The 15582-nt window shown below is 36.7% G+C and overlaps 1 protein-coding gene across 1 annotated transcript in view; it reads right to left on the bottom strand.

Annotated features, from left to right (window-relative positions):
- Positions 1-3781: 3781 nt before the first annotated feature.
- Positions 3782-15582, bottom strand: part of RAB30 (RAB30, member RAS oncogene family) — an 83878-nt gene continuing 72077 nt past the window's right edge. The window contains exon 5 of the mRNA XM_043580099.1: positions 3782-12983. Coding sequence (XP_043436034.1) covers positions 12733-12983 — 251 coding nt within the window. The 3' untranslated portion in view covers positions 3782-12732. The remainder of the gene's footprint in view (positions 12984-15582) is intronic.

Genomic DNA, 15582 nt, shown 5'->3' with positions numbered 1-15582 from the left:
TCATGGGCCCACATAAGGTAATGTGGTTTGTCAATAAAGATTTAGAACACTGAATAGAAAAGGTACACGCTTATTGTTCAATCAGTGCACATAAAGATTCTTTATAATATATCTCCCAACTGCAATAAAAGAATGGTAATGCAGTTACTCACAATGCTATGGCTCTTAAGAACCTGTTTGTATTGAACTATGTGGATCTTCCCTCTAGAGTTCCCTAATACCATCTTTTTAATGCTTACATCATTACTTAGGATGCTGCACCCATTGTGCCACTGAATACTGGCTTCCAGTGACTATCAAAGGTTGTTGCTGTGTTTCATTGATGATTACCAAAAATGCAAGCCTTACCCAGAATATGCAGGGAAATGAATAATATTTCATTTTATGGTCATATTGTATTTATCATTTGGACTTTTGTAGCATAAACACAGAACACATATTCTCACAATGTCTTTTCTTGAACTTTTTAGGCTGTAATTGCATTCCTAGGCTGTGATCTCTGGCCACACCCAGGAAGAATAGACAAGAGGCCCAGAGATGGAACAGGAAGAGGGGTTTCATTTGTACAAGGAATGTCCATTTCTCCATCGGCATGGCTTAAGTCCAAACTTATTGACACCACAATGTCAATATCAATTGAAAGGAGGACATTGGTTAGAAGGGACAATTGGCATTGTGGAGCAATAGTCATAAAAGGCCTCAGATGAGAAGGGCCTGGCCTGGCACAAGGTACAAAACCTGCAAAAGTGTAGGGGACCTCCTTAGTGCCAGTGGCAGGAGGTAAACGGTAAAGAACAACTGCCACCACCTCACAAGCCTGGGGTCTACAGACCAGAGGCAGCGCCATAGCTAAAACGATGAGAGCCCATGCACAAGCCCACACACACAACTCAATCCCACAGGTCAGTGGTGACATTTGGTAGCCTCGTTCAATAGGAGAGTCACCTAAACAAAGCACCATTCCTGCAGCCCAATCACATACTGCCATGTGAATGAAATATTTCTTCAGACCCAGGGCGATGCCATAGGTGCAAGACCCAGAGCTCCTTTGAGCATTTGCTGCACACCCAGCATGAGTTAGGGGGTTGGAGAGTACTTGAAAGGGGAGAAATGGTACTTATCCCAGGCACTAAGTGAAACTTAGAAAATTTCAAGGGAGGTACTTCCAGCAACCACATCCCATGTGGGACCAGATCCAGACTCAGGGTGCCTTGCTTAGTCCCAGAAACTGGAGAACTTAGAAAATCTTGAAGGCACTCTAAAGTACCAGTCTCCCGGAAGCATGTGTGCTGGAGCAGGATCCCTGCATACTCAAGTCTCAGAAGTATTGTCTGATCATCTCCCCTTATGTCTTTGACTACCCTTTTATTTGCCTGCGTTTTAAAAAAGATGGTGCCTGTCAGTGTTCTATTATTGGCCCTTTTTAAAAAAAATGTTTATTTTCTTCACAGTGATTATCACCATCTTATATTACTATGTATTTCTTTTCTATTCTTCCTATGCTATAATTTCCATTAGAGTAAGTTTTTACAGTTCACTGCCATAGTTTCAGTGACTAGAACACTTCTTGGCACCCAGTAGGTACTTGACAGATAACTGAAGGCTATCAACATTGAGATCCTCATTTTATAATGAGGAAAGCAAGATTAAAAAGGCTAATTGGCCCAAAGTAATACAGATATCTTGACCTAAAGCCTTTGTACTCTTCATTCCTTTTGTTTGGAATGCTTTCCATGTTCAAAGCATGTCTTAATCTTTGTCTTCCATCAAAACTTGTGTACTTTCTACTTCAACTGCTGAAAGCACTTCACAAGGTTACAATGAAGATTAAATGTGAATGTAAACATCAACAAACTTTGTAGAATGTTAGGCCACATACAGTTGTTAGTTCTTGTGGTTTCATCTCTTAAGATCAAAGTCAGAAAGACCAGCCTGTTTCTTCAAGCTTATTTTTATCTAAATGTGAAAATGTAACTCTTCTCTAGGAACCTGAATAAATTCCAGGTATGAAAATTTAGATATGATGTCTTAATGTTACCAACATGTGGTTTCCTGCAAGGAATGGAAATAAGATATTTTAGTTCTTGAAATATTCCGAGGTGAGCACCTGGACAAAAGCACAGGCACATGACTGTGGTTTAAACATAGCTCCCAGTTTCATCTCAGCTGCAGATGTGTTTTGGAGCATATAGACAGCTTATATGAGGTATAGTCTGCCGGTTAGCAGATGTGGAATAATTGAGTCAACTGAGGATAGTTATCCTCAAAGTTTTTTAAAACACTGATTTCCAGCTTGCCAAGGAATTGTGTATCTGAAGCATTACATTGCCCAAATGAGAAGTACAGTGATCTAAACATTAGCTATTTGGGGAATAAATCACATTCATACTTTTCTTCCAATGATCTGTAAATATTTGTACATGCATAAGTATTTAAAAATTCTATTCAAGTTTGCAATGTATCCCATTTAACTAATGGAAAAATCAATGTTCAAGGTGAAGTAACTTGTCCAAATTTCCTTAGTGGGGAAAAAAAAAATAGAATGAAAATACATAAGAAACCATTTCTTCACTGGCTAGTGGTATTTGCATCTCAGTCGTTGCAGCTTACAGCATACTAGGTCATATTAGAATGATAAGAAATTATCTGACTGGTTTTGACCTACAAAAACAAATTTTTTGTGGTGCAAGTTAATATTAATAATAGAACACTTAAAACCACAGAATGTATAAATTCAGAAGAGAAATGCAACAAAACACATCCTTTTAATGAAGGTGCTAAAATAGCAAAAATAAGAGTTTCATACCAACTGTAGAAAAGCTATAATTAGACAATAACATAAATTTATAGTAAATGATTTTTTAAAACCTGATACTTTATAAATGCTAAATGATCATGTCAAATAATCATACTGCCTATGATCTAGTAACTAAAGAACACCATGTCAGGGAGCCCAAATGTTTGATTCTTTTATCATTCTGTTAACCCTACCTAGCATGTTCCATGACCCATGTACTCACTCTTAATCCAAGACACTGATTTCTCAAGTGTATGTCCCAATGCAGAGGATAAGACGAAAGGATTGGAAAGGAGATGAATTTCAAGAAAAAGAACAAATCCGACTCTTGGAGTAGAGGTAGGGGAGGGATTCCTGCACCTGCCTTATAGCATATGCTAGTAAATTGTGAATAAATGAATGGGTGAATAAATGAATGCCTTTCTAGTAATGAGTATGTAGTTTCATTCCTAATTGTGAAGGATAAGATCTTAAGTGATATGTCTAAAGAATACAGAACCATATAGTGTGTTTTAGATGGAAGGGAACTTAAAGATATCTAATCTAGTGTGTAGTTAGTATTTGAGAAAATCAAGGCTTGAAATTAAATGATTAGTCCAAAGTCACACAGCTCATCAGTGTCAGAGTTGGGACTAGAATTTATGTCTTCTGATTCTCAGTGTAATACTCTTTCCAGGATACCATCCAATAAAGCATCTTTCTCACCATTAGAAACAATTAGCAAATAATTTTCATACCCTGAATATAGTCTTATTTAGTATTATAATTGGAAGGATTAAAGATTATTTAATCTAGCCCCTTATTTTACAGAGAAGAAATCTATGGTGCAAAATGTTAAATAATTTGTCCAAGGTTAGGCAGTTAGAGAATAAACAAACTCAAGTGCCCAAATCCAGAGCAGTTTCCATGTCATGCTGAAGGACACTGGTATACTTAAAAAGCTTATTAACTTCTACATGCTTTGATGGCATATTATACTCCACATATGGGCAACAGGAAATGTTTATTTATATACAAGTACATGAGAAAGCAATTTCCATTCATCTTTTAAAAAAATTTATACAAATAAAAAGTTATTAATACATTCATCCTTTGCACACAAAATACATTCTTTTTACTTTTACTCTCAGTATGAATTATTTCTTAATAATAAAAACTTAAGCTACAATGGACAGTCAGATGGTTTGGCGATTTGACAATCTTTTTTCAAGAAGGAAAATCCAAACTTTAAAGACACTCAATATGTAAAGGAAATTGTATATTAAAAGTGCTCCTTCATTGAATCCTAGAAGATTGAATGAGTACTCCTCTCCAACATGGTTTGTAGCTGTCCCTTAAAACAATGCAGAGGACTTTATAAATTCATTCTGTGCAATGACAATTTCTACAAGACTGCAACAGTCTTCATGAAATTGATTACTGTATATAAATGATAGGCTCACTGAAAGACTCCTATGGACATATTGGGAAGTTAGCCATTATTCAGGGATCTCCTAATTGACCAATTGACCTAAGATTGTAAGTTGCATCTCCAAGTGGGATTTTAAAAGGTTCTGCTTAAGGAACACAAATGACTTGATTTGCTAGACTACTGCTTTTAAGAGAGACATGAAAATGTATACCCACATGGAAAACTTGTGCACAAATGTTCATAGCAGCATTGTTTATAATAATCCCAAATGGAAACAACCCAAACGCTCAGCAACTGATGGATGGACAAATAAATTGAGGAATATACATACTATAGAATATTATTTAATCATAAAAAGAATGTATTGATTCATCCTACATGAAACTTGAAAACATTATGTTAAGTGAAAGAAGTCAGACACAAAAAAAACACATATTGTGTAATTATATTTATACGAAATGTCCAAGACAGGCAAATCTAGAGAAACAGAAAGTAGATTAGTGGCTACCAGATGCTGGGAGGGGTGGTAGGTACAGGGAAAAGATTGATTGCTAATGATTACAGAGTTTTTCATTTGGGATGATGTAAATAGTCAAGAGTTAGATAGTGGTGAGTGTTGTACAACTTTGTGAAAACACTAAAAAATACCAAAGTGAACACTTTTAAAGGCATGAATTGTATGTGGATTATATTTTAATTTTAAAAAGAGGGATGCAACTTCATTAAAATTTTTTGTTCACATTCCTGTTCCCTACCCCCTCTTTTTAATGCTAATTGAAGTTTTCATGCAATCACCTTTCTACAGAGGTGCACTTCAGCTAAGTGCACTCAGGTCATTGTGGGCTTATATTTCTAACAGACTTTTTATTAAACAAAATACATGTACACATAGGACAATACAGTATACTGTTATTATCTGCATATTAACATTTAAAATCAAGTATTATGCCTGTATAGAAGCAGATGGTTAGATTTTATATACTGGTGTATTCAGATATTACTGAAAGCCTATGCTTAAAACCAACAGCCAAATATTAATAACTGAGTTCATAAGATTTGATAATTAACATGTTTGTTAAAATTATGTGTATGTTAAAGATCCATGTTTTAATGGAAAGAGATAGGAAAAGAGGGGAAATCAGGGGTTCTCTAAGTCTTCATAAAACAGCTTCTCTAAATATTTTAACTAGCTGCTGAGAAGACCTCCATAATGATATATTTTGCATTTTATTTCATCCCTACACTAAAAGTCATGCATTAAGGTATATGTAACAATATATATGGGGCACAACTTTTTCCCTTTCGATGATCAGAAATCTCTTCTTAATCCTTTATTATTTGAAATTTTAAGCAGAGGTGTTTCTGGAGGTGTGTGTGTGTGTGTGTGTGTGTTTTGCCGAAAACAGCAACTTTACTCACACACATTTATGTAAGTGTATTTACATAAATACATTTATGTAGCTCCCTTACATATCATCAAAGGAGCTCCAGCCATCTGGTATGTCTAGAGGACACTTCAGTGAGCAGAAATTAGAAGCCAGCATTCCAGTCATTTGAAATTTTCAACAAAGGAACATGAAAGCCCCAACATGCCTTAAAGGAATAAGGGGATTAAAAAAATTTTTTTAATAAATCAATTGACATTCATTGTCAAACAGCCTACAAGAAAGTTCCACTAGCATTCTGCAATTGTATAGGATAAGAGAATATTCCTAATAATTACATTCCAGAAAGCAATATGGTTAGCAGCTGTTTTTCAGAGGGCTTATCAAGTTTTGCTAGTGTTATTTAATCCAGGCATAACTGTGTAACTTTAAACAAAGCTGTGGACCATTCAACTAACTAGTGATAAATTATCTTACAGACCAGATTCTTATCTTTTATTATTCTATACATGAATTTTTGCTTTATTAGGCATTTGGTACTCCAATTTTTATTTCAGAGTACAGTGCACATGTAGAAAGGTTAAGAAACCCTGCTAAATTTGGGTGTTGGTAATTCTGTCCACCAAATACATGTCATCTATGAAATTAAATTCTAAAAGTAGATGACAAACTAGGATTGATAACTCCATTTTTACCAAGACAAGGAAATAAGAGTCACACATCCAGAATAATTCTTCAGAAGCACACTTTGTTATCAAGTATATAAGGAAGAAAGCTACGTGGATAATTGAAGAGTTAATCAACACTAAGATTACGATCTAAATCTGACACTAATAAGAAACTAAGAGAGTATAAATACCTAGCCTGACATTCCCCAAGGGAATAATGATTATCACCTTAATGAGCTTTTTCTGACTGTCATTAAAGGGAAAAAAAATGAGGCAAAGGGCAATAACGCATGGCAAACACAGTCCCTTAAAAAGATGATAGGATAAACCCATTTTTCTTCCCATGGAGAATGGGATCAAGAAGAAAGAGGTTCAAATTGCACTGTGAGGTATTTCAGTAATAATGTTAAGTTTCCTGATTATGAGGAGTTTGCAACCTTGGAAGTGCCTGTTGGAAAAGAGAGAGAGAATACCTTTCCTGAAGCGTGTAAAGAAATAAAGAGACTCTTGGGTAACAGTAATGCCCAAAGGCAGAAAGATAGATCAAATAAGTGACTTCCTTTTAATGCCCTTTCAGAAATGATGCTCTTTTCTTTGAAGTTAAAAAGGGTTCTTTGTTTTCCCCTAAGGATTTATACTTTTATCAGACCATCCAAGTCTGCCTTTAATCAAGGAGAAAAGAATTTATGAGTGCTTACTGTTTACTGAGCGTTGTCCTTTCAATTTATCTTATCTAATTTTCACAATAATCCTGACAGGTATTATGAGTCTTCTCATAGATGACGAAACTGATGCTCAAGAGATTGTGCTTTGCATAAAGTTACAGCTAATTCATGGCAGTACTAGGACTCCTCATACCTAACCCGGTGTTCCCCCTTCTACACACCTCTCTACATCACTTTCTGAAATGTTAAAATTACAACCTACCAAAGAATCCACCAGGAACTAGAACACAACATCTCTAAAAATTCTGCTCTAATTCAGTAGGAAAGTAAAAATTTGTCTCAGGTACCTCAGTAAGTCAATTAAAGAGGTAGCTAGCTTTTGGGCTCTGACCTCTTATTTAAAGGAGTCAAGGAAAGTCTCACCCAAATTCATGTGTTTCTCACCATACTGATGCAAGACCAATGACTTTATAAACACTAATGAAAAGCTATCTATCAACCTAACAGGGATGCAAGTTATTTTGCAGGTGGAATCATTTGGTCATAGGCTTTATTAGCAAATGTTGCTTATGGTTATCTCTGATTTTTGAAAACCCATGTTTTGTTACTTTTCCTACCTGAAGTAATTTGGCCTTGGTTCTATTAAAATAAAATAATTTGCAGATCATGCTTTTTCAAGAAAATCAAGCCAACTAACCAAATGTCATCTGAGATTTTGCCAAAATAGATCTTAGGGTCTGCTTTATGCCAGTAACATACCAGCCCATCTCTAATGGAAGCTGCAAAACTTCACATTGGTATGTTTATGGGATCTTTAACTGAAGATTCTGTTCTGCTTTAAAAAGGACTGGCTTGAAATCCTGGATACCAGTTATTCACTAAATTGAGCATGGCCTATGTTTGGCAAGTGACAAAAACTTAATTTTCCTGATTTCATGTAACTTCTATTAAAAAAATACCTTTTCTTCTTTTTAACTCAAGAACCAGTTTGTGATTTCAACTGAACATGAGTGAATGGACTGATAAAGCAATCCCTCGAGCACAATGACAAGCCAGTCTTTTAGCTTAACAACATGTAACTAACCTCCTTCCCGGACTGGCAGAACAGCAAAGCCTTTAAAAAAAAAATCATTAGCTGTGGGTCAAAAGATACTTAACATGATATGAAAGACAAAGTGCTAGAACATAGAATTATGTTAATAAGTTAATAAGTCATATAGTCCAACCTCCAACTAATGCTGAGATCCTTTCCACATCATCTTTACCAAGTTCTTATCTAGCCTCTGCTTGACAGATACCATTACCTAAGGCAGTGCCTTTCATGGTCAACCATCTTTTTGAGAAAGTTCTCCCTGACATAGAGCCCAAATCTGTGGTCCTATGGCTCTTAATCAGTAGGCCTCATTCTACCCCTCTGAACCAGAGTCTTGCTCTAATTCACTAACCGTATTCCTCTCTTTTCCAGGCTAAATTTCCAAAAATCCTTCAAATATTCTTCAAATGTCTTAAATTTTAAATTCCTTCACCATCTTTGTTATGCCTCAATTTGTTTTTAATTTCAAAGTATAGCTCTCAAAAATGATTGTAGCATTCCAATGTAATAAATAGACTTAGGAAAGATGAACCGTCACCTCTCTTGTTCTAACATCACTGTATTAATTAAGTGTTTGAAGGGATGATAATTTCTTAATTCAGTGTGCTTTCTACATAGTGTGATGAATGTAAGGGAAGGCAGCTTTCCTTTTAAACACAAATACACTCATGGGACAGAAATTAAATTTGAAAAGAAAAAAGAAAAGAAAGCACATCTTTCTCTTATCCCAAAATTAGTGTTCAACCTGATTGCTTATGTGGAGTACTGTTTGTCTGAACGATGAGATAAACATGTCTTTTTACTGTTTTTGAATTTTTAGTTAAGTCTCAAAAGTATTATAGTTGCATTAAAACACATCTGTCAGGACCATGGTTGAGGAGAGTAAGGAACCAGTTGCAGTTAAAAAAAAAAAATTCTAAAGAAAACAAAGGGCAAACCCTAGAAGAGCTCTTCCAGAAGCTAATAGAGCAGTATTCCCTAAAGTACTAACAGCTATGAAAGGTAACAAGTTTTGCAGGATTAAGAAACAGAAAATGTCTATCTTTAAAGCCATTGGTTTGATATGTGGGGGGGAGAAAATGAAAGGGTTTTTTTTCTGGTTACAAGATGGTATCTTATGTGGCTTAGTTTATTAAAAAAGATGTTTTCACTTTAGTCAGAAGAGCAATTCAAAATCACTTTCAACTGGTATCTATTCAGAATGATTCATTAGCTGAAATTTGATGCTTAATCTGGAAGGCTTGTGGAATAGCCAAGAAGGTAAATGAGACAAATCATTGACCTAACCCTGGAAGTCACCAGTGTCCTCCAAAGGTATACATGCACAAATAGAATCCAGTCCTCTGTCAGATTCTGCCTCCTCTCTCCAACAAATCTAAATTGCTTAAAATAAATAACCCTAACTCAGATATATTATTTTGGCCAGTGGTTTTCATGTTTCTTTCAGAAATTGACATACTGTCAAATCAATCCATTTGACTTTCATTTCTAGTTCTATTCTTGCTGCTTTACTCAGGAAGAGATGGTAACATGAAATGACTAGAAAAGACAGGAAAAAAGAAAGGCCAGGAGAGCTAATGGCCTACTCTAATCCACAGAAAGGATAAGTGGCCCCACAAAATCAATATTAAATATTAATACATTAGAAATAATAAAAGCATATAAAGAAATAAAAAGCCTTATGTAGGTAAAGGAAAAAACACAAAATCCTTTGAGGATACAGCCTATAGAAAGCCATATAAAATATCATTAATATCAGCAAGCTTTTAGATTTCAGATTCTCCCAAACCTGACTCCATAACATGAATATGATGTGTTTTCACTGGAAATTGAAAAAAAAGTTTTGCCATATATTTAGTAACTTTATTAAAAGAAGAAAAAGATTACAGCAAAAATGCAAGTGGACACAGACTCTGGTAGTGTGAGTCAGACCAAGCCAAACTAAATTAATGAGAAAGCACTCTTTCTTTCATCCACCATTAAGTAAGAATTCATTTTTATTTAAGAAGGCTCATCTTAGCAAATGTTGCCATGGCAATAACAACTAGTAAGCAAACCAGTAAGTTTAGGTCTTGGTCTAGGTTAAGATAACCACGTTTCATTACGACCCTTTCTCAAGTTCTATTTGAGAAATTTCTATTTCACTGGCAAAGCTCCACTTGGCACAAAGTCTTCTTTCAGCTTTTATTGAGCACCTACAATATTGTCAGGGATTGTTCTCAAACTTGAAATGTGTCAGTGAGCAAGTGTCCATAAGGCCTTCACACAACTAGGGGTCAGGGCATGGAGAAAAGCTTCAAATTCTCATGTATCTCCACTATGGGCCATCGATGGGTGACTGTAAGATACAGAAAGGCTGGGAGGAGTAACAGGGAAGGAAAGGCCCAAGAGCAGAACTTTCTAATCCCCTTATTTATGAGTATGGCCATGGGTGGACAGAGAATACTGAGCCCTAAGGAATAAGAATTTCAGATGCAAAAGTAGCCCTAGAAACTGTTGTTTTATGACCAAATTTGCCCAATCTAACAAAGTCCTATCTGAATTCTCAAAGCAGCTTCAGTTTCAACACACTTGCTGCTAAGGTGGGGTCATGATGTGGGATATTAATTAGATTTTTGCCCTAAATGAAAGACAATAAATCTACACTTAGGGATACTTCCTCACAGTTTAAAAAGAGAAGTTCTTCTGCCCACTTTGATCAGCTTGTTTTCTGAATAGTTTTATTGTTGCTGGCTTAGTGGAGAAATGGGGAGGGAAAAGCAACAATTATCACTGATTTTGGTTGGTATTTATTAAAATGATTTTTCTTTCCTGTAGACACAGATTCAAAATAAAAGCAGTTTAAACTTCTGAGATCTCCTTCTGTCATGCAGAGGACCAGGACAAACACAGTGAGGCCAACCAAAGGTATCAACCCCTTAAACAATGTATATAATCTCTATACAAAAGATGAGTCACTCTGAAATCTGCTGGAGAAATGCTGGAAATGCTTTATCAACATCATGTCTCCACATGTCTCATTTCTTTAAAATTAAATAGCTTTCAAATATCAACATATCAGGACCGAGATTGCCACCATCGACAACAACAGCAGAATTGCATATCATATCCTTATCCCATTCCTCAGCCCTCAGTGATGCTAAGCAGCAAGCTACAGAAACATCTGACAGCATCAACAGCATACAGGTTTAATTATTTCCCCAATTTGCATTTATATCGGTGAACAAATTGGAAGGCATCAAAGTATGGCACTAAAGAAATTAGTAACACATATTCAGCAGCACATCTTCCATTTTGAGTCTTGTTTTAAAATTGGCTAAGTAAAGGCATATACACCTCCATTTGAATTGGAGATTTGCAGTAACACATGCATATGAAGGGAGAGAGGAAAAGAGGAAAGTAGGAGAAGACCAGGAAAGAAAGGCAGAGGAAAGGAAATAAGATAGAACGTATGGTCGTGAGTCTGAGAGTAACATCACTACATGAAGGAGGTGACAAATGACAGCTCCACCTGCTTCCACAAGCAGAATCTGTCGAAGGTTCTTGACAATACAAAAATGGTTCATGAGACTTTTCATCTGTTGCTATTGTCACTTATCATACTAAAAACAGGTACAAAATTCTAAGCCTTGGTCTGTCCAAGATGGGTAGTACCAGGAAGTAAAAGATGTCACCTGCTATCAAGGACTGTGCTCTGCTTAGAACTCTGCATTGCAGTCCATTAATCCACAGTATTTTGGTCAGATCTGGTCTGTTTTCTCATACTACTCATAATGTCTTAGAGATAGTCTTTTTTATTAGAATATCATCAACCATTTTTTTTTTCATTTTTCTAGTGTTTTCATTTACTTAAAGGGCAGGAAAGATGGGAGAAGAGAAGAATAAAATGGTAGAGATTTCGAGGGGAAAGAACATGAAAGGAATAGTATTTTATTTTCCAACAAATCTACCCTAGAAAAGGTAGTAAGGAGACTTTGAGAAAGAGTGCTGATTCATGGACTTCCCTTATTATTATTATTTTTTTATTTCAATATAATACATTTAAGGACATCAATGTACTAAAATGTTTGGTCTGTGAAAGAGCAGAATCATTAGCACCAGAAGGAGTCATGGGGCTTGTATATATTATTAAACCAATGATTGTTACTGTTGGTCATGGGGTAAAGGTTTCATTTCATTTTTACATCCCAAAGTTCTTGAAAGTGCCTGTGGACAAGAGAAATAACACTTTTCAAAGTCTCCGTGGAGTCATCAACACGCACCACAAAGACAGTACTTGGCCTTCCCAGTTTTGGTTTATCTGGTAGACAAGAAAACCAGGGCCCCCAGAAGCCCTAAAGAACAGCCCCCACATGCACCCACTGACGTGCAGGAGGGGTCCCTACAGTACATTTCCCCCTGGACTGTGTTCAGGAATGCGCTTTTACTTGCTTTTTGAAAAGAACAAAAGCAACATGCTCTGCAGATCATGGAGCGTCTAGCGCAATTTTCTCCTTGCTCCAACTCCTGACTGCGAAAGGGTGAAACCATTGTATGTTCTGCTAATGCTGGCCTGCGGACAAAGCCTTTGGCCTGCCATGCTGTGTAAGCCCTGGATCCCACAGGAGTCAGAGGGTCTAAGAGCGGGAGCCACAGTCATCACCAGATCTGCCCAGCAATTCAGGGCCCATCAGGGCAGCTGCTGATTCCTTTCGCTTCTCCTTGCATCAGCCTTCAGTTGAAATTACAACAAGTCAAATAGCTGATGCTTTTCCCTTCTCCAGGTAAGGGCGAGGATACATTGTTTACAAGCGTGTTCTGCCTGGCTTCACTGATGAGGCGGCACGCTAAGTCAAGGAATAGTTTCTCCACGTTATCTGATTCCTTGGCCGAGGTCTCCAGGTAATACATGTCCTGAGCTTCTGAGAATTCTTCAGCTCTCTGCTGGGAGACCTCTCTCCTTTCAGCCAGATCAATCTTATTGCCTGGAACAGGGATAAATCAGAGAAGGAGCCATCACTTGACTTTTTACAGGCTCAGAGGCATCAAAATGCAATTTCAAATCTGAAGTCAAATCAGACAGATGGGCAAGTAAAGCAGAGCAAATGTGTCTGTGATTACCGGAATGTTTATTTTAAAATATCAGTGTCGTGTGTAACGGCAAATAACTGGAAACACAAATGACCACCAGTTGGCCACTGGCTTGATGAAGTATGGCACATGCACACAATGCAGTTATTTGCCACTGTAGAAAGCAATGAGGAATATCTCTATATACTGCCATGGAATGAGACATTAGGATATACTGTTAAGCGTATACCTGCTATACTGTTCTACTTTTTCCTAAGTATAAAAAAGGTATATAATATACAACTGCTTAAGCAAAAGGGATGAAAAAAAAATACACACGGGCACACTTACATGCTTAATTTATTTTTTTAATGTTAGAATAAGCCAACATTTTAATTTTAAAGATAATGGTTACTCATGAAAGGAGCAAGGTTGGGGAGATAGGAAAGGATAGAAACTAGATGTCTCTACACTTTGTCTAATAGATTTGACTTCAGAATCTTAGAAATGTTTCACATAATTGTACAATTAAAACTATATAATTAATACAAAATTAAATTTAAAAAGCAATCCCTAAGAATGGAAAGCAATATGAAACAAATGAACCTGTTTATCATGAAATGGTGTAACCACACAGAGAGGAACTATTTCTCTGGTATTTTAACCATGTATCCTCAGTGGTATATAAGGACAAAAAGAGTTGAAGGAAAAACCCTTGAACTCTTGTAGTAATCGTCCTGTCGTCCTGTCGGTGGTAGTGTGAGTATTGTTATTCTGTGGTTGCTATACGGGTATTAGAGGATAAAGCAAATAAGTAATTGTGTCGGTGTCATGGTCCTGTGACTTGGGCATGGGAAAAAGGAAAAAGAGATATAAGATTAATGAGGTTAAAGGGGCACCTGGATGGCTCAATTAAGCATCCAACTTCAGCTCATGTCATGATCTCATGGTTTGGGAGTTTGAGCCCCGCATCAGGCTCTGTGCTGATAGCTCAGAGCCTGGAGCCTGCTTCAGATTCTGTGTCTCCCTCTCTCTCTGTCCCTCCCCTGTTTGTACTCTGTCTCTCTCTCAAAAATAAACATTAAATTTTTTTAATTAAAAAAAGATTAATGAGGTTAAGTAAAATTTGTACAGTCCTGAATTATAAATGCAAGTATCAGTGTGAATAATTCATGATGGATTTTATCATTAAAAAATGTTCTACCTCTGTTCTCCTGGAAACCTGACAAAAGTGATATGTCAACCATGTTACCTGGCAACACAGCTTATGATAAAAGTGACCTTTTATCATCAGGTTAAATTCCATCTGGCCTGGGAATTCTACATATGAATTATAAATATCTAGTGGAAAACCACAACTTTGGGCTTCCCGTAGTGTGGTGATTCCTCACTTGAAGAGACTCTGAAAGTCAGGTTTGTAGAGTTGTTACAAGAGAGACTGGCTCCTGTTGAGGCTTCTAGGCCAGGGCAGGTCCATCATGTGCCTGACATGAGTCTTTTTCCTCACCTGAACTGTCCGGAAGGCCCTGGACAGCTATGTGGACTGCTATTGAGGATTACTTCCACTGAAGAGTAATGCCTGATGCTGACCTACTATTAAGCTGTTATTTCCTGTTCTGAATCCTTCTAAGTGAATGTCCTGCCAAGTATGGCCTATAGTAGTCTTGTGAATAAAAATGCTTAGTGGAGCCTAAGAGACAACCCCCTGTGAGTGCTACAGAATTCAACACACACACACACACACACACACACACACACACACACATTAGTTCTGTCCACTGAAAAGCCTAAAAACAATGACCAGCTACTAGTACAGAAGATTCTTATCACTTTGGTTGTGGCCTCTAAATATAATTTGCCATTAATAATAAATGTGTGTCTTGAAAAAATGGCTAATTCCAGGTCCGGGGAAGGAAATGCACTGGTTGTGCCTGGAACCCTTAAACCAGAAAGCAAGTGAGGTCATGTCAAAAGGACTCAGGAGACCATCTGAAGCAGCTCCACAGTTGGAACATTTGGACCTTCAATAATTACAATTGCAAGAGCCTAGAAAATACTGCATATATTTAAATCTCTAATGATACTAAAAATATAAAATTTCCGTAGTGACTTTTGGAAGATAATAGGGAACCAACTCATTATTTTAAAAATTGGAAAATAAAAAAGAGACAATCAAGTTTTTTTCTTAGCTGTCCTATGAGAACTGTACCTCAGAATATCAAATAGGAAGTATATTCGCTAAGAAAAAAAAACAAAAAAACTTGAATCTGATCAGGCCTCTAAATTTACCTACAGATCTGCAGGAAATACAGGTGATGGAGGAACATGTTAAATGACACTATAGTGGTGAAATAGCAAAATTCAGACATGGAAACTCTGGAGGATTAACATATGCTTTAACAAATAAATTCCAAGGCAGAAAAATGGAGGGATAACTAACATATAAAAGGAGAATTAAAAGACACAAAAATCGGGGTGCCGGGGTGGCTCAGTTGGTTGAGCGTCTGACTTCAG

This window comes from Prionailurus bengalensis, chromosome D1 (assembly GCF_016509475.1).
Source record: "Prionailurus bengalensis isolate Pbe53 chromosome D1, Fcat_Pben_1.1_paternal_pri, whole genome shotgun sequence".
In the NCBI taxonomy this organism is placed as follows: Eukaryota; Metazoa; Chordata; class Mammalia; order Carnivora; family Felidae; genus Prionailurus; species Prionailurus bengalensis.
Note: the sequence above shows the minus strand (reverse complement) of the source record. Positions and strands in the feature narration are given on the sequence as shown.